Source organism: Leucoraja erinacea, chromosome 10 (genome assembly GCF_028641065.1).
Source record: "Leucoraja erinacea ecotype New England chromosome 10, Leri_hhj_1, whole genome shotgun sequence".
Lineage (NCBI taxonomy): Eukaryota > Metazoa > Chordata > Chondrichthyes > Rajiformes > Rajidae > Leucoraja > Leucoraja erinaceus.
In genome coordinates, this window is record NC_073386.1 from 24004007 (window position 1) to 24023708 (window position 19702).

General features: G+C 38.1%; 1 protein-coding gene across 1 annotated transcript in view; it reads right to left on the bottom strand.

The window, feature by feature from the left end:
* pik3r3b (phosphoinositide-3-kinase, regulatory subunit 3b (gamma)) overlaps nucleotides 1-18778 on the bottom strand; it is a 497548-nt gene extending 478770 nt beyond the window's left edge. The window contains exons 1-2 of the mRNA XM_055641708.1: nucleotides 18577-18778; nucleotides 17473-18104 (exon numbers count right to left, since the gene is read on the bottom strand). Of these exons, the coding sequence (XP_055497683.1) occupies nucleotides 17473-17797 (325 nt within the window). The 5' untranslated portion in view covers nucleotides 17798-18104; nucleotides 18577-18778. The remainder of the gene's footprint in view (nucleotides 1-17472; nucleotides 18105-18576) is intronic.
* Between the last annotated feature and the right edge of the window lie 924 nt (nucleotides 18779-19702).

Sequence of the window (19702 nt, forward strand, 5' to 3'; positions counted from 1 at the left end):
CCCGCTGACCATTTCCAACATACCATGTTTTTTGTTATTTCTTCCTCAATGTAGCTATTTTTACCTTGGATTTCTACGATATCGAACTACAGAAAAGTAATAAAATAATTTGAATCTGATTTTTTTTAAATGTGAACTTCACTGAATCGTCAAAACTTACAGCAAGAAGGTCCAGTTTGGCTCGTATTTCGATGCCTGCCAAAAAAACCTACCCAGCGAATCCACCTTCTCAGCTCTGGTTAGTGGCCTGCAGTTACAGCATCTCCAGTATTCATCCATGTCCTTTTTAAATGGGTGCATGTTTCTCTCTCCTCTACCCATTCAGACAGGGAGTTCCAGACCCCCACATTTCATACATTGGATGACAAATATTTTCTCAGCTCCCCGTTTATTTATTTTACATAGTACTTTAAAACTATCCCCAAATGACTGAATCCTTGGTTAAGGGGAACAGATGATTGTTGTTTACCCTTATCATGGTTACTCACCATTTTACACATCATTACCAAAGGTTCCCTCATCCCCTTCTGCCCCATTTTTAAGCAAGGCTATTTCTCCTGTAATACCTGCTGGACAAGCTTTCCTCAGAACTAAATTTCTTTACCACTGGCAACATCCTCGTACTGAATCCTCAAATTCATTTTACACCCACTACAGCGCTCTCACATTCTTTTGAAATGTGATAACCAAAGTTGTACACAGCACTCCACTGTGACATAACCAATGTTTATATAGTTCATCTAGCATGACCTCCCTGTCCTATATTTAATCTTCCATAATGTTCTCCTGACCACCTATAAACCCAGCCTACGACTTTCAGGGATCTACAAATGTATCTGCTGTTCTCCAGATCCTACCACCTGTTTTCCTACCACTTGATCAACAACCACTTGTTCTCTTGGCTTGTTTGCCCCCTCCAAATGTACTGTCGCACATTTCTTTGGATTGAATTCCATCAGCCACAATTTTATTCACCTAACTAGTCCATTGTGACCATTCTACAGTCCAGTTTTCTTCCTTGCTATCAATTTTACTGCCAATTTTGGTTTTATTTGCATTTTTTTTAAAAACATGGCTATTACATGTTGTGCATACTGTATGTTTGTTGTAAACCATATAAAGCACCGCTCATCATGTCTCAAGTGTACTGCAACAGAAACATTACTAAAAAGACCAAACTAGCCTGATAAAGAGGTAGAGTAAGGCAAATCAAACTCAACAGTTGATTTCAAAAGGCACCAGATAATAGCAGAAATTAAAGGAATTAAGCAATTCCAAACCACTAAAGGCTTTCTAATAAAATTGAGTGAGGAATGCGATCTGAAAACAGACATTTTCCAAAAAGGGAAAGTGAGAATGTTTGTATGGGCATTCAATCCACTACAACGCGTTGGAAGGCAAGTATACTTTTAGTCACTCAATTTAGGGTATCAAAGCATTTGCAAGAAAGTGAGAGAAAGCTAAAGAGAAAATGGGCAAGAAAACAGGGGTGAGTATTTTCCCCTGATCCAGAGTGCAAACTCCACACAGACAGCACACCAAATCCGGTTTCTCTAACGCTGTGAGGCAGCAGCTCCATCAGCTGTGGTACTGTACCACCCTGTTATTTAGGCACAAGTTCTAAGATCAGTCAGACTAATAGGGAATTAGTCTTAGGATAATGCGTTCAGCACATGTATGATGCACATATTTTCTCTGGTATATTTAAAGCACCAAATGTGTTTTCATTGAAGATGTTAAAAGGTTAAAAGCAGGATGACAAAAATTGAAAGAATAATTTTATCCTGTCCAAAATGATGTTAGAATGCAAACACAAGCTCCCCTTTCACCCTCCGACAGTTGCAGTGATCAATCTTCAGCTGGCTTTGGTTCTATCTCGCAGAGCACCAAATTGTGCCAAAGCATACTCTGTTTTTTTCAAAACTGCACAATGGCAGCATTCAGCAGCCCGTCACTGTTGCTTCAGCACTGCAGTGTCAAGTGATGTAGCAGACAATCTCGGACAAGCACATCAGTGAAAGGCAACAATCAAAACAAGTTACTTGTTCAAGAATGTTGATTCATTTCCAAAAATCATATTTGGGTTTGGCAAGCTCTTTATTGGTAGTTAAGATTAAATGTTTCCATTAATTAAAAATTATATCACTCAAAACATGCAGTAAAATTGTTGAAATCATATTTGATTGCCGACTTATTTTTCACTTAAATCACAGCAAATCTTTCTCAGCTTGTTCTTATCCTACACAATAGACGACTCCATGGTCACCTAGACTGTTTGGACCTCAAATAACTGCCAGTCAGTCCACTGACAAGGAACTCTAAATAATATCTGAGCATTTGATATTGTTTTCAGAGAGAATTTGATTTATGATAATCAAAATAATCCATATGGGTAACCACATAGTATGGAGAAACAAGCAGCTACAGATGCAAAAGTCTTGAGGAATACACAAATAGCTGGAGTAGCTCAGATTCAAAAAGGGTCCCGACCATTCTCTCCACAGGTACAGCCTGATACGCTGAGTTACTCCAGCATTTTGGTTTGACCACATAATATGCTGAGACCACACCTGGAGTATTGTGTACAGTTTTGGTCTCCTAATCCGAGGAAAGACATTCTTGCCATAGAGGGAGTACAGAGAAGGTTCACCAGACTAATTCCTGGGATGGCAGGACTTTCATATGAAGAAAGACTGGATAGACTCGGCTTGTACTTGCTAGAATTTAGAAGATTGAGGGGGGATCTTATAGAAACTTACAAAAATTTTAAGGGGTTGGACAGGCTAGATGCAGGAAGATTATTCCAGATGTTGGGGAAGTCCAGAACAAGGGGTCACAGTTTAAGGATAAGAGGGAAGTCTTTTAGGACCGAGATGAGGAAATCATTTTTTTTTTTTTTACACAGTGGTGAATCTGTGGAATTCTCTGTCACAGAAGGTAGTTGAGGCCAGTTCATTTGGCTATATTGAAGAGGGAGTTAAAAAATGATTCAATTTATTGTCATTGTCAGTGTACAGTACAGAGACAACGAAATGCATTTTTAGCATCTCCCTTGAAAGGGAGACACAGGGCGTCGCGGTGTGCCCGCGCCTGCCGCCGTAACATTCCATTACAGGCAAAGGTGGGTGAAGTGTCTTGCCTAAGGACACAACGACAGTATGCACTCCAAGCGGGATTTGAACCGGCTACCTTCCGGTCGCCAGCCGAACTCTTAGCCCATTGTGCTATCTGTCGCCCTTAGATGTGGCCCTTGTGGCTAAAGGGATCAGGGGGTATGGAGAGAAGGCAGGTATGGGATATTGAGTTGGATGATCAGCCATGATCATATTGAATGGCAGTGCAGGCTCGAAGGGCCGAATGGCCTACTCCTGCACCTATTTTCTATGTTTCTATCAACAAAAACCGTGAGGCTGAACCGTGTGGCTGAAGCAAAGGCAGAAGTTAAACATTTAATTGTCATAAAATCCTACATCACATAGGTAGGCTTTTTGCACCATGTCTCTGTAATTCTTTGAAATAAATAAATCAAATAAATATCCAAATTACTTTTAAACATTTCTATTAAATTTGCTGCAACCACTCCCTTTCATGCATTGTATTACAGCCATTAACCATTTGATGTGTAAAAAGAAAGTATCCTCATCTCTTGTTCAAGTGACAATTATTTTGTAGTTAATGACCCTCCTGTGAGAATTAGTTTCTCCTTATAAACTGTTCCCTGATAAAATTATTAAATATTTAAATATATTTTGGAATTCCATTAAGATCACAGATGAAAGCTATACTCAAAAAGGTAATGGTTAATATTGTAGATTTCTTGGAAATATTTGAGAAAATATTATAGGGCGGAACCCCATGTAGGCTGTTACATATGTGGCAGATGCTTTCAACGAAGAACATTATTGACCTAGTTGGGCTTTTACAATTATCTAGTAATTACATGGGCAATTCCTTTTTGTGTGTGCCACTAAATTATGAAATCTATTGAGTTTACTTTCACAATTCTCTGTTATGGGTTTTATATTCATGATTTCTGGGTTATTGAAGTAAAATAACTGAGGCTTCCTGAACTAGAAGATTACGTGCTTGCGTTCAAAGCAATTCAAATCAAATTGTCAAAGATAATGTGAAAGAACCAAAATGTTCAAGCAGATTTTCTATAAAGTACAGAATCGTTTTCTGTGTGCGGGATATTTCCTGCGCTGTCTTGTCAGCTAAAATTCAACCACAGGAATTTCCATGTTAAAAATGTATAGATTATTTAAGGAAAAATCACTTGTTCAGGTGAAGGGGAAAATTGATGCATTATTTAACTCTTAACATAAATTTTATTCTCTTGTATGTCTATTGATCAAGAACCAATGTATTGTTAGATTTCATCAGCTAGCCACACATTAACAACTGTGTCCATAAGAATAAGAAAAGCCTTAGACCACAATCTGTCTAGCCTATATTTCCACTTCACTCTGTTCAGTGAAATGGTTCTGACTCTCTGCTGAAAATTCTTCCCACTAACAGTAATATGAATCTTAAGCTTCACAAGTATTTTTACTGTCTTGACTCTATGCTGGTTATTCTCATAACCACAATGGAATGAAAACCAGATGGATACAGTGGTGGGCAACAGTCTGACAGATTAACTTTCAGACAGGGAATTCATTTTTTCATACCATATTTACAAATTTGACACGAGAGAAAAAGGAAATTTACAGAAAATCTAATGATAGAATTCATGTTCAAAGATGCACATGATTTGCATTCATTACCTGATTAAAAGCAAATTTATCTCTGCAGATCTAGCCTCTAAAGCCTTTCTTTAGAAATCCAAATTTGTAAAATGTTATTCCAGAGGACCTAAAGAAACAGAGGAGGAACATATTTGCCTTATTGGTAGCAATACAGCTTTTCTTGGATATTTATGACCAAAGTTAGTTATGATCACTTTGTTATATATTTAAAACTTCAAATATATGTTAGAGTAAGTGAGTTCAGGTAGCACTGCAAAGGTTTGTGTGCACAATCTAGGCTGAGACTTCATCCCCCTCCTGCATTGTCAAGTGTTGAATCAATGGCATAAAATGTCACACCAAGACCTCATTTGCTTTCCCAGGTGATGGTAAAAGATCCCATGGTAAAACTGAAAGAAGTGGAGAAATTCTCCTTTTGCGCCAACAGGATGATTCTTCTCCAGTACAATAGAACTTATCCTTCAAAATAGTCATTGGCTTCAAAGTTTTTTGTTATGCACTCATAAAATTACAAATTCATTTGTTTCAATTATATTTTGAACTGACAAGAAATTTTTGAAATGTTAAGTCCTTTAAATTGTTGATATTCCTTTTTTTGCGAGTGTGTAGTTGACAATATGTTTTGTTTCACATGTTTTCTTTTTGTTATCTTTAATTTGAAGGGAATATTCAATTATATGATAAATACTTTTGACATAAATATATGTGAACGTAAACCACATTTCAATTATTCTTAACATCTATTTCCATCGGAGGAAAAAATAAAGCAGTCGAAGAAGGATCAAAAAGGCGTTTAATTCTGGGAGCGAACACTATGCTGTTCCTATTGCAGATACTCCAGGAAGGATGAAGTGTTAGGACTTCTGAAATATGGAGCAACTAAAATGTAGAAATCAACAAAAATACTGGTGAAAAATCTTTCCAATATTTTCTTTGTTTTCTATATAATTGTGCTTGAATCTTTAAATTGCACTGCAGCATTAAAGTATAACTTAAAGACCTGCACAACTTTAACCCTACCTCATAAATGGTCATAACAGACCATCTCTCACACTGCCAAGAAATTGTTTAGTTTAGTTTAGAGATACAGCTTTGGAAACAGGCCTGTCAGCCCACCGAGTCCGCACTGACCAGCGATCCCCACACATTAGCACTATCCTACACAAAATAGGTGTAACATGTATAGCTTGGACCCAATAGCAGCACAGAATCAGGCAGGTAAAATTGGTAATGAACCTTATTACGATACTGTAACACAGAATAGTAACACAGGAATGGGTACACCGTACTCACACAGAGGCTCAGGATTGAGCGAGGGTTCCGAAGAGGGGCAGGCAGGAGACGTAGTCGGGGTAGCGGAAGGTCCGGTAACCAGGAGATCCAACACACGATGCAAACAAACCAGTGAGGGACAGACGAAAGGAGAGTCGAAGCCAGGCAGGAAGTCGAGGAGCCGTTGCAGGGATACACCAAACAGCCCAGGAGAGAGGCAGACAGAAAACAGGAGGTCGGGGACAGAAGGCTGAGGTGATATCCGGGAAGACGACAGGACGGAATGGTCAGGGGCAGGCAGGTTCGAATCCATGTAGGCAGTCGGGAAATCGCTGGAGAGTCTTGCATGAATGCTGAGAACAATCTGGCACTGTGTGAACGGTGAGGAGAGTCTATATACCGGGTTAATAGGTGATCAGAGGCAACCGAGTGCAACAGGTGAGGAGAGTTAGGCTGATGAGAGGGGAGTGGCAGGCAGGCAGGCGAGGAGAAGGAGGGACCGGAGGAAAAGTACTGGGAGGTGAAGTGGATGAGAATGAGGAGAGGGCAGACTGTGACAATAGGGACAATTTACACATACACCAAGCCAATTAAGCTACATACCTGTACGTCTTTGGAGTGTGGAAGGAAACCGAAGATCTCGGAGAAAACCCACGCGGTCAGGCGGAGAACGTACAGAGAGCTCCCGTAGTTGGGTTCAAACTCGGGTCTCCGGCGCTGCAAGCAATGTAACACAGCCACTCTACCGCTGCACCACTGTGGCTGCCCAAGCTATTGTTTCTAATTGTATTTCGCACTAATATCTTGGTTCTACAGTGTCTTTGTTTTCTTGTATAAGTTATGTATATTTATGTCTTGTGTGGTATCTGTGTCTATGTGCCTGTAATGCTGCAGCAAGCAGGATTTTCATTGTACATGGGATGTTGTACTTGAGTATATATGACAATAAACTCAACATAACTATATGCAATCCAGAAAGTTATATTCCATGATCAGCATGATTCCAGCATATATTAGTTATGAAAAAATATCTGCAATCACTCTAGCAGATGAATTGGTAAGTGCTGGGTGGATTTCAGGAGGTTTATTCTCAAACACATTTGACCCATATGTTGCAGCAGCCCATGCAATAGATTCCTACAGAAACTAGCATGCTACTTCCCAGAAATGTTATTCAGACTTGGTTCCAATATGGTTCCAATATAAAGCAAAGGCAACATGCAAAAGTGTGAGATTGGTAGTAGAAATTATGTTTTAATCTAACAAAAGGCTTCACATGGTAACATAGAACACAGCTGCAAGGCTTGAGAGGACACCATTTGAAATTAAAGATTATATAGTGACTTCAAAAGTAACCAATGTTTGTGGCGACCTCTATAATATCTGAACAAAATAGAAATAATGCTTCAATTAAAGGTGTGGAACTTATGCTGACTGAATATTCAGAGCACGTAATATAATATCAGCATAAAATATTGCTCTAGTTATATCCAAGCATTTTGAGAGCCAAACATAATTTGGGATATTTATCTTTAACAGAAGATCATACTGGAACTTCCTCTTCATGTAGACAAACCAATATCCAATAAAGGAAATTAAAATCAAGGTAAGTGCTCAGAATTAGAAATAAACACAGTCAAGAAATACCTCGGGAACCAAGTATGTCTTTTCTTTGATTTGGATGAAAATTATTCTTAATTGGACAAAAGATCTCATTCTAACACATGTTTTAAAATTAACTGATGACACCCACAATCTGAATGAATTGTGTGAATATGCCAGTGTAACAGTCTGTGAGCCAGGTATAGCCTTGAGACCATCTCTGGCAAATGTCAGCAATAATATGAAATTGAGATTAGAATACGTGCTACTGAACCACAAACCATTGTTACCAATTTAAAACTAGAATTTGAATTAAATTAAATCTCTATTTTTTAATAAATCTTTGGAAAGTAGGTGTTTTAAACAAAATGTTTTAATTTCCTGAAACATACTGGGAACCTGTTTTCAATTATTTCTTTACCTAAATGTTTCTGAACATATCTGGGAATTAGTCTAAATTTAGTCTGAAAGAATTACCCAACCACAACTGAAATCTAGGATATCCTTCAGAATATTTGCCCATTAATAATGTTGTCTAGATAAATGCAGCAAATATTTAAAAAACATTTTTACACACAAAAAAGAGTTACACACAGCAAAAACAAGCCAACTTATTTTTGCTCCCAAAAGAGGAATATTTGTATCCATTCAAGCAATGTGGGATTTACTGGCATGGCCAGCTCTTCAATCAAGCATCATCAATCATAAATTCCCTTAGGAAGTGGTAAGGTGTCTTCTTGAACCATTGCAATTTTTGTGGTGAAATTACCACCAAAATGCTCCAGGGCTTTGACCAAACAAAGGGAAAGAATTGTGATCCAGCAATATCTTGGGGTTGAGATGCTTGGCCTCCAACAAACACAATACACTCTTTCCCACTGGGCAGGACTCCAGCTTATGAAATGTTTTACTTTTAATTCCCATTGATTTAAGTTTCATTAAGAATCATTGATGACAATATAGGGCCAATGTTGTTGTTATATCTGCCATTGGAAAAGTGGCTAATTTGATGCAAACCCATCATTTTCTCTTCCTTTGACCATGAAAATTCTGAACAGAGCAAATGTGGTCCTGACAAAATCCCGACTGAAATTGTCCACTTTTGGAGGCTGGAACATACTTAGGCAACATTCCCTTTCATTGCCTCAATACCAGTATTATGGTACACTGAAACCCCGTAGTCTTTGCTGTATCAAGTGTTCTCATCTATGCCATGACAACATTTGGAGTGAATCAAATTCCTTGATTAATGATTAATACAACCTGCAGTTTTTGTTAAAGAGGTTTTTCAAATGTTCATATACTTTACAGCGCCTTACAGTACTTTCAGCGGCAGAGACCCGGGTTCGATCCCAACTACGTGTGCCATCTGTATGAAGTTTGTACGTTCTCCCCGTGACCTGCGTGGGTTTTCTATGAGATTTTCGGTTTCCTTCCACACTCCAAAGATGTACAGGTTTGTAGATTAATTGACTTTCTATAACTATAAATTGTCCCTACTGCCTGTAGGATAGTGTTAATGTGTGGGAATCATTGGTCGGCGCGGACTCGGTGGGCCGAAGGGCCTGTTTCTGTGCTGTATCTCTAAGCTAAGATTACGGAACTAGTTTTCTCTCTCTTTTCACTTTTAATAACTGCACTTATTTAGCAGTGCTTTTCGACTTGTGATACAGCACAGAAACAGGTCCTTCAGCCCACCGAATCTGTGATCACCCAGTACACTAACATTACCCTACACACTAGGGACAATTTAAAATTTTACCGAAGCCAATTAACCTACACCTGTATGTGGGAGAAAACAAGAGCACCTGGTGAAAACCCCCGAGGTCGCAGGGAGAACGTACAAGATCCATACGGACAGCACCTGGATTCAGGATCTAACCTGGGTCTCTGGTGTTATAAGTCACCAACTCTACTGCTGCGCCACTGTGCATATGCTTTTAGCATAGTGATGTGTGTTGGTGATGCTATTCATTACCGGTGGGCTCGAAGGCCAAAAGGCCTACTCCTGCACCCATTATCTATTACAATGTTGCTAGTACATCGAGCGATTGTTGTGTACTTATCAACCTATGGAAAAAATGTGACTTACAAGAACAGAACTTGTTCATTACCGGGGACAGCCTATATTATCAAGAGGACCCCCCAATTAATTAATTCATATATGTTCACCACCAATCTTAACTGGGTGCAGAAAGACTGCGGAGGCTGAATTTTACTGGTTGGCTCTGGGATCACTTAGGTCAAGACAATCTCGAACAGTAAGGGTGTCAGGGGTTATTGGGTGAAAGCAGGAGAATGGGGTTGAGAGGGAAAGATAGATCTGCCATGATTGAATGGTGGCGTAGAATTGATGGTCCGAATAGCCTATTTCTGCTCCTAGAACTTGTCAACTATTGAATCAATAAGCAGAAGATTTTTATTTGACAGTCAATAAGCATAACCAGCACACAGAGAACACATTATGCAAGAATAATATTCTATTAAGTAACAGAGCAAACCAAAAACTACAATTAGAATGATCCTAATAAACATATTTGAAGGAGAGGAAATTACAATTTGGTTTAATTTTTAATTCACATCGGCAAATTGTCTCCGCTTAGAAATAAATAGATAAATTGTCACCTTTGCACACAGTTCCCTAACAGCTTTATTGTCCCAAGGTGATAATGGAAAGACCACTATCAGTTATGTACCTACTGAAGCAGCTGCAAATAAATACTGCAGGTTACTATTTACTGTTCTTTATATTATATGATTTCGAACCAAATATAAAACACTCCATTAAAGTTTTCCCAATTGCAATTATATTGTCCACAAAATGAAGAAATGAATCTTCAAACAAGTACAACACTGATTTTCATCCAAGAAGGAATTCAAGAGTGTAGGAAGGAACTGCAGGTGCTGGTTTAAACCGAAGTTAGACACAAAATGCTGGAGTAACTCAGCGGGACAGGCAGTATCTCTGGAGAGAAGGAATGTGTGACGTTTCGGGTCGAGACCTTTCTTCAGACTGACGTCAGGGGAGAGGGAGATACATAAAGAAGTGTAAGGTGTGAAAACAGGACAAAGGGAATGGAGATCAAGGAAAATGTAGAATGGATCATTGTCATTTGGGAGAAGGTAACAATGCAAACAGAGATAAACTGTAGTCGGAGACAGTAAGGGATTAATCTCTTGATGCTTAAGCATGTTTCTTGATATTAATTAAAGCAACTGGCATCACGTTTCATAAATTCCATGTGTCAGATATTACAATTAAGCAAATCAAAACATCTGATTTTTATTATGAAATGCTCCGAATTCTATTTCAAGGAGACTTTCAAAAAATATATATTAATCAAACTCTTAGAAAAAAAATAATTACCCATTATTAGACAAACTGCTTATGCATAAAGGTCGTCAGTAAAACACTTTTTAAATATATTTTTAAATTAAAAAAAATACTCCATACATCATCCAGCTAAGATCACTTCCATTTACTTTGTGCGCTCCCAACTAATGCTGAGCTATTACAAGGCACCTCTCTTTTTCACCCCATGATTATTTTGCAATGATTTGTTATATAGAAATGTATGAGTTGAAAGCAAGCATGGACAAAAGCTTTCAAATTAGTTATATTTTCACAAAAAAATGCAGTGATGAATTAACTCGTAACTACTGAAGATTCATAGTCAAGTAGAGGTGAGATAACACTCGGACACTTTCATCCATTATATTACAATGCAATTGGAGTACATAACACCTACAAGTAGTAGTATTTTACATTTTACAAGTATAGAGGAACTGTTTTACATCTCAATGCTGAATAAGCATTCAACTAATATTGCAATTATACCAATTTTCTTTTGAAGATTCAATGTTAGATATAATTTGCCCTTAAATGAAATTTCTATTAATGCAAGTGTGTTAATTTGTTGACACGTTTCTATCCCGACTTGCTAAATCTTTCGACAATCGCACAGACATCACATTGCAAACAAGCTCAGAATTAATTAGAAAGAAGTGATGTTTCTTCTGCTGCTCGCCATGTATGGAAACTATTTGCAGAAATCTTTCCACTCCCCAGAGCTCAACTGCTGGGATACGCAATGCAGAAAAACTAGCAAGGGCTGATTCTACATGAAAGAGAAATTGCCACAGAGATCAAGCAACAACAGTTTTAAAGACAGCTCTGACATTAAAAAAAGTAGCCACATTTGTTTCACATAAATGTAGTTATACATAAAAATCCTTCTCTTGCATTTTCATATATAATCCAAAAAACTCAGAAGGTTCATTACAATTCCTGAGTGTCCAAAATTAATAAGAGGACATATTCAGAGGTTCTTCAGCATGCTTGCCTATATTATGATTATGAGACCTGGGTGTCATGGTACACCAGTCATTAAAAGTAGGCATGCAGGTGCAGCAGGCAGTGAAGAAGGCGAATGGTATGTTAGCATTCATAGCAAAAGGATTCGAGTATAGGAACAGGGAGGTTCTACTGCAGTTGTACAGGGTCTTGGTGAGACCACACCTGGAGTATTGCGTACAGTTTTGGTCTCCTAATCTGAGGAAATACATTCTTGCCATAGAGGGAGTACAGAGAAGGTTCACCAGACTGATTCCTGGGATGTCAGGTCTTTCATATGAAGAAAGACTGGATAGACTCGGTTTGTACTCGCTAGAATTTAGAAGATTGAGGGGGGATCTTATAGAAACTTACAAAATTCTTAAGGGGTTGGACAGGCTAGATGCAGAAAGATTGTTCCCGATGTTGGGGAAGTCCAGAACAAGGGGTCATAGTTTAAGGATAAGGGGGAAATCTTTTAGGACCGAGATGAGGAAAACTTTTTTTCACACAGAGAGTGGTGAATCTCTGGAATTCGCTGCCGCAGAAGGTAGTTGAGGCCAGTTCATTGGCTATATTTAAGAGGGTTAGATGTGGCCCTTGTGGCTAAAGGGATCAGGGGGTATGGAGAGAAGGCAGGAACAGGATACGGAGTTGGATGATCAGCCATGATCATATTGAATGGCGGTGCAGGCTCGAAGGGCCGAATTTTCTATGTTTCTATGTTTCTATGATTAATAGATTTTTAGACTAAAATAAATTTGACATTTAAACAAATGATTAATGATCCAATGGTTAACTTTCCCTATTCTAACTTTGTTTTCAATACTCTAGTTCCAAAATGGAGCCGAAATTGTGACACATTCAAATCTTGACACCACGCTACTCAGTTCAAACCTTAACACTAGATTGCTCAGTTTACATTTAAATTCTTCTACCTCATGTTAATTCAACCTGGAGATATTTACTTCCACCATTCCAGTTAATATGATACAGTCCTTCCCTTCCATCAGCCTCTTTCATCCTCAGAACACAAGCTCAAAGCTTCCTTGGGGCCAAAGCCTTGTGACAGACACCTAGCAGTACCTTGGTCAAAGGTCAAGATTATAAAACAAGTCCTCCTTTACGTTTACCTAGAACATATTTATATGCATATAGTTGTCAAATGCCACATTGTCTATTGTTATTTTCCACAAAGTAGATTATCAGAAATGACAAGTCAAAAGCAGTGACAGCCATGCAAAGTATCTGGGCAGAATGATGTAACAATTGCCAGTGTGAAAGTGGTTGCATACCACAGAGGGTAAAATATAGAAATGGATGATTGCTACCTCCCTATATCGGGCATATAGCTGATATACACTTTCCCCATCAATGCAAGAATGCAAGAAAGTTAGCTGAAGTCACTTGGTTGCTACGCCATGTAATGCATTCAGTCAAATTTATTTAGTAAAAGGCATGACTTTTTATAAGTATGTATGACTGAGTCGATACACACCTAATTATGACGTTTACAAACACGTTACTCTTAAATTCACTGCACCAGCAATAGTGAACATTTCACCAAAAATAGACACAAAATGTTGGAGTCATTTCAATAGAGGCTGCATCTCTAGAGAGCAGTAATGGGTGACGTTTTGGGTCAAGACCCCTTTTCAGACTGAGAGTCAGGAGAGAGAGGAAGACGGAAGATATGAAAGGGTAAGGTGTGAAAGTGACAGGTCAAAGCCAACGATGATCAAGGAAATGTAGTCTGGTTCCTTGTTAGCTGAGGGGAATGTGATAACAAGACATACAAATAGTAAAATTAATCAGGAAGAACATTTCACCATTTTTTAACGGATTTTAGCAGAGATACGATGTGAGGTCAAGTAAAATTTACACATCAAGATGTGGTCAATAGTACTAGTGACTTAGCTAAGCTGGAATGAAATGATAGAGCCAACAAAACAGAAATGTCCTTATTTTAAACTATTTAATTTGAATGATTTTAAATTATAATTGATTAATAATTTCTTCTGAATATTAACCCTAAAAATGCCTCCTCCTTTTTGATAAACAATAGATGTAAAGATTAGTAAAATTCAATAAATGTCACAAACTGAAAATTAGCAAACAAGTGATGTTACAATGAAGAAATCCTGTCTGCACATTTTTTTAATAAATAAATCCTTTTGATTTACTGTCAGCAGCTACATATTTTGGGAAAAAATAACATTTCATTTTTAAACTGAGAAGAAAATAATTAGACAAGCTAAATAATTTCTTCTTCTCAGTGAATTTACACAGGGAAAATAATTTAAATTGGCTGTTAAAGTGGATCCGCTTTGAGTGCTGAAGATGTGGTCCCAGTAGCATTCAGCCGTAATATACCAATAATTTACCAACCAAACATATATATTTCATTCTCTTCTGTTAACTATGGATAATTCAAGTTTATAAAAATGCTCTATCTGTTTCCTCAGAGGTCACCAGTATTAAAAGGGAAATGCCAAATGCAAGCCATTTGCTCAGTTTTATTGATCTGTTCAAAAGTCCACGTATTATTGGAAACCCGTCGTTTGTAGTGAGTTAAACTTCAAAACATAAAAATCCAAACCTCAATGTGATGCTGAACTGGCATTACCTAAACACCATGTGTTATTATGTTCTGTTTTCTTACCAGCTAGAAAAAACTGACTTAAATGCAGGTACACTAACAACAAATTAGTCACTTGTCAAAAAGGCTGCAAACGTCAACAAATGAAAGATGCCAAAGAAATAATGAAATGTATTGCTTCAAAAGACAACACAAAGTGCTGGAGTGTCTAAACTTATTACCTTTTTTTAAAAATGTGTGATTCTCATCCCCCCCAAAATGAATACAAAATGAGTGTCAGATAGAAGGGAAGGTCCTGGATTCTATGCATTCGATTACTACAAAACAGTTACTTTCAACTAATCATTCTGTTCAGTTAACGCCTCAAGCACATAAAAATCTTGGTTTAACAGACTTTTTGTTTAAATTATTGTGTTAAAATATAGTGTTTCCATTTTTAAAAAAGATTGTGTTTGCTTTTTTTTCTCACAAATTACCAATGTGCTACATATTTAAAAGAAATCATTCTATCTCTTCCCATAATATTGTTTATTGTTTCCGAAAGCATTTGATTTTATCCTACTTTTCAATTAAGCAAGGCCTTCTATAAATAGCAGTCATATCATTTTAAAACAGATTAAACATTGTATAAATACAGAACTCTCATTTCTTATGTGTAACGGTGATCTGTGCAAACTTTTAGTGTTAATGTAGCATTAAGCAGTATCTTTAGCCTAATTCATGTTAACCATGCAATTTCCGACACCTTTCTGCACTTCCGATGAGCCGAAATGTTCCCATGAAGAACCATGGTACTCTTATCGATGATTACTGTATTGGTAAAAGTATTCTCCACAGGCCTCACTTAATCATCATGCATGATATTTTAACTATTTCTTTATGGCTATTCTAAAAAATTCAAATCAAGTTGGTACACAGCATGTTCAGCACCGTAGATGTAAATGTTCCTGAAGTAGTTGTAGTTAATGTATATTTAGAAAATTAGTTTACAAAATTTCCACACCTTTCTGCCTTCCGAAGGAAATGCCCATGAAGAACCATGGTACTCTTATCCATGATTACTGTATTGGTAAAAGTATTCTCCACAAACCTCACTTAATCACCATGCATGATATTTTAACTATTTCTTTATGGCTATTCTAAAAAATTCAAATCAAGTTGGTACACAGCATGTTCAGCACCGTAGATGTAAATGTTCCTGAAGTATTTGTAATGAAGCTATTAGTTTACAAAATAAACTTTCCCTAAAGGGCAAGCCATATACTGCAAAGTGATTATGGAATAAATATATTTTCACATGGACTTAAAACTTAGATAAATCCAATAACAAAGTAGACACACTATCAAAAAATGTATCGGATTTAATTTGCTTTAAATGAAAGCTGCCTGTTACCACATCTCAGATCCATTTTGTTTGCCGGCTCACCTCGTCATTTCATCCCAAAAGGCTTCACGAGTTTTCTAATTTATTAATTTAATTCTCAAAATTGCATGTTTTTGCTTATGCTTAATTGAGCATTCATTAGAACACGAGCATGTTTTTTTGTAATCTGATACACTATTTAATATGTACTTGAATTATTGTGGATGTATAGTGAAATATTAATAATCATGGCTTGTTTAATCCAACTTTTATGAAGAGCTTGTGCATTTTGTGTTGTTATTTAGTCTGGTATCCAAATAAAGTTTGAGGCAAGTTAGACATCTTACAACCAAAGAAATATTCTAATACACGAAAACTAGCGATTTGACATAATTTCAATATTTTGTTGCACCTTTCTTATGAGAAGAATTGCCTGGTTTGAGATCCGTGGTTGAATTGTGACAATTTAAACCTGAAGCACTGTAGTTGTGTAAATTCAAACTTTCCTCCAGCCATTGAATTAAAACTTTGAACTTTAAGTTTGTTGGATTATCAGAAATATAGAAAATAATATTTTAGTTCACTTGTTATAGCTGAGCATTAAGCACACCTGCCCCAAGCATTGTTGCTCTGGGTTGGTCTCTCCATAGATAGAAAGCCACAATCCAGCCTGACTTACTGAAGTTTATGAAAACAATATCTGAAACCGTTATGAGTACAGGAAGGTTTGCAGGTAAATCAGCAAAGTGATCGTTCCGAATTATATTCTGGTTCCATTTGACCTAACTATGAAAACATTTAGCTAATGAAATTAACGCATTTGGTGTCAGAACTATGTCCCTGGAAAAAAATAACACCCGATAGCCACATCAAAAATATCTTATGTTCTTTCATGGGACATTATGATGACTCAATGTTGCTGTTGGACATTGTTGACTATTCTCCACAGCAGGTAAATGGTAAAACGTTTACTTGCTCAACTAAAAACTGGAGATGGGTAAGGCGATGCATTATCTGTTAAGACATGCATTCCAGTCTATTTGGCAGCATCCATTAAGAATATATGAAAGAGGCATACAGGTACCAAAAAAATATATAGAATTACAGGAATTTCATGGAGGATTAGGATTCAATTCAATATTTTAAAGCTCTTTTTAACAGGTTTTAACAAACTCAGAAAGATATATCTGATGAAAATCAGACATGTGCATTCTAAGTGTTTATACAAAATGTTAATACTTTAACACTTCAATTTCCTTCATGCTCAGATGCCAAATGAAGAGGGTCCGGAATGCTTGAAAGGAAGACCAGTTCATTTATTTCAAATATCATAAAATAATATTGATCGCATCCCGTGTTATTTTAATAACTGTCGGTGATTTCCTTTCTTTAGCCGATATATCTAAAACACTTTAATTCACTGACTATCTAGAGTAGCAGAAATCCACCCATCCCGCTTTATCATTGCCGTGCATCGATACTAAACGAGTGCGGCCGATTACTTCCTTAACCACTGAGAACGGTGCGAGTTTTTTTTTAATTGAGGGGCACGTACCAGAGTGTGGAGCCGGACTGGCCGCTCCCGAGCTGTCTGGAGTCGGGGGAACAGGTCTTGGTCTTGGCTTGGAAGTTGGAGGCACAAATCGGATCGGACCAACAAACTCAACATATGTTCCAGGGAAATCCCCTTTGTCTTTGTTTCTTTCGTTCACTCCGTTTAGCCATCCTTTGGGAGTTTTCTCATCCCCCTCCTGATAGTTGGTGGTCAGCAGCACCGACTTGTTAACGGTGAGCATGTCACCCGGTAAGAGGTTGATGTCGTTCTCTCTCTCCTTCTTGTACTCAAACAGAGCTCGGTATTGGAAAACCTCGGTGCACATTGTTGGTCTATTGAAGGAAATCAATGTTGTTGTGTTTTGTTTAAGACGGCAGTGTTTCCTGAGGACCAACACTGACTCTTCCCTGGACCTCAAGGTCAACGTCGAAGCCCTGTTAATTTCCCCAGTGTGAAATGCCCGCTGTTCTGCTTGCCGCAGTCTCCATCCTCTCTCCACTTACACCGGGTTGGCACCTAAGTTGGGCGAAGCTGTGAAACTTCACGAGATGTGTTGGCTGCCAGGCGTTTTGTTTTCTGCCTCAGTTAAGTGTTAAACATTCGGTTCACGTCCTTCCAATAATCCGACCGATCTGACCAGTGGCAGGATGGGAGAGGGAGAGAGAGAGAGAGTGCTTGTTAATGGGACCAAAACAATCAGTGGGCTGCCTCTCACCATAACATGCGCATTTACATAGGTGTCCGTACGGAAATGCATGAAACAGAATTACAGCGTTTGGGGGATAGGTTAATCTTATAATTTAGCACAGAGCAAAATCAGACCACTGTAACCAGTCTCCTGGGCAGTTTTCAATCGTTCAGGCCAATAGGGACAAGATCTCAGCAATCTTCTATTTTAAAATACCCCCTGAAGCTTTTGACATTGAACATGAAGAGAAAGTTAAGCCTTTAAAAAAGCCAGATTTTAAAAGGCACGAGGCAATTCCCACAATTAGGATTGTATTTTAATTTTAAATCTTAATAGAATTCGAGATACATACACCAAGTTAAACTAAAACAATTTCAGACGTGCACATTTCTGTGATTAAAAAATGTATTGTATACCTCTCCAAATCCCAGGCGGTTCGGCGTTGAGATGATAAGTGGGTTTTGAAGAGGGATTGAGAGCGAAGAGCTCGCCACTCGGTGAGCTGGAGGTGAGGCGGGCTGACTCCCCGTGTTTTGCTGTGGGTTTTTTAATTGTTTTTTTTTGCAGTTGTTTTATTCTAGTTGTGCCATGGCTGAGGTGCCCGAAACTCCGCAGTCTGGACTGTTCATTGCAGTCAGTTTCAGCCCGCCAGACTTGCTGCCTTTATAGCGTGACGCGTCTGACCACACCCCCCCTCCCCCCTCCATCGTTGTCAGTGATAAATTGCCAGCGAAAGTCGGTCATTGCGCTGCAGAATCTGTGCTGATGCCTTCGTGGGAAGGCACGGATTCGGCTTCACTTAACTGGGTTGGTGCCGCTACATGTTGCACCGAGGCATGCCGTCGCCGAGCTGTGGAGCGAGGCTGCAGTGAACTTCTGCTATCTTTAAAAATAAAGGATACCCCCGCCCCTCGCAGCAAGGTTGCCATTGAAAATAGGCTGACTATTTGGTAAAGATGTGTGCATTATAAAGCTGTTTCATGCAAACAAATGAAAATCTGTTAATTTTCATTTTAACTGTTACTTAAGTTACCAATAAAGCATCAAAATGGAATGTACAAACCCAAAAGGCTGGAAATATTTTACATGCATTCATGGGGGGAGAAATAGAAGTTCTTCACGTTTCATGTCAAAGATCCTTTGAAATTCTGACTGAGGTCTTGGATCTGAAATGTTGTCCACCCCAAGGATGCAGTCTGGCCTGCTCAGTATTTCAGTGTTTTCTCATTATTATTTTATATTTCCAGAATCTGCAGTATTTTCTTTTATTTTCATTAACATTACATAAATGTGTTTTGTTTAGAGATACAGAATACGGATAGAGAATGGAAACAGGCCTCTCAGCCCACCAAGTCCACACCAAACATTGATTAACTGTTCACACTTGTTCTATGTTATCCTACTTCCTCATCATCAAACCCTACACACAAGGGGACAATTTTACAGAGACCAACTCGGCTACAAACCCACATGTCTTTGGGATGTGGGAGGAAACAGGAGCCCTTGGAGAAAACCCACACAGTCACAGAGAGAGCATGGAAA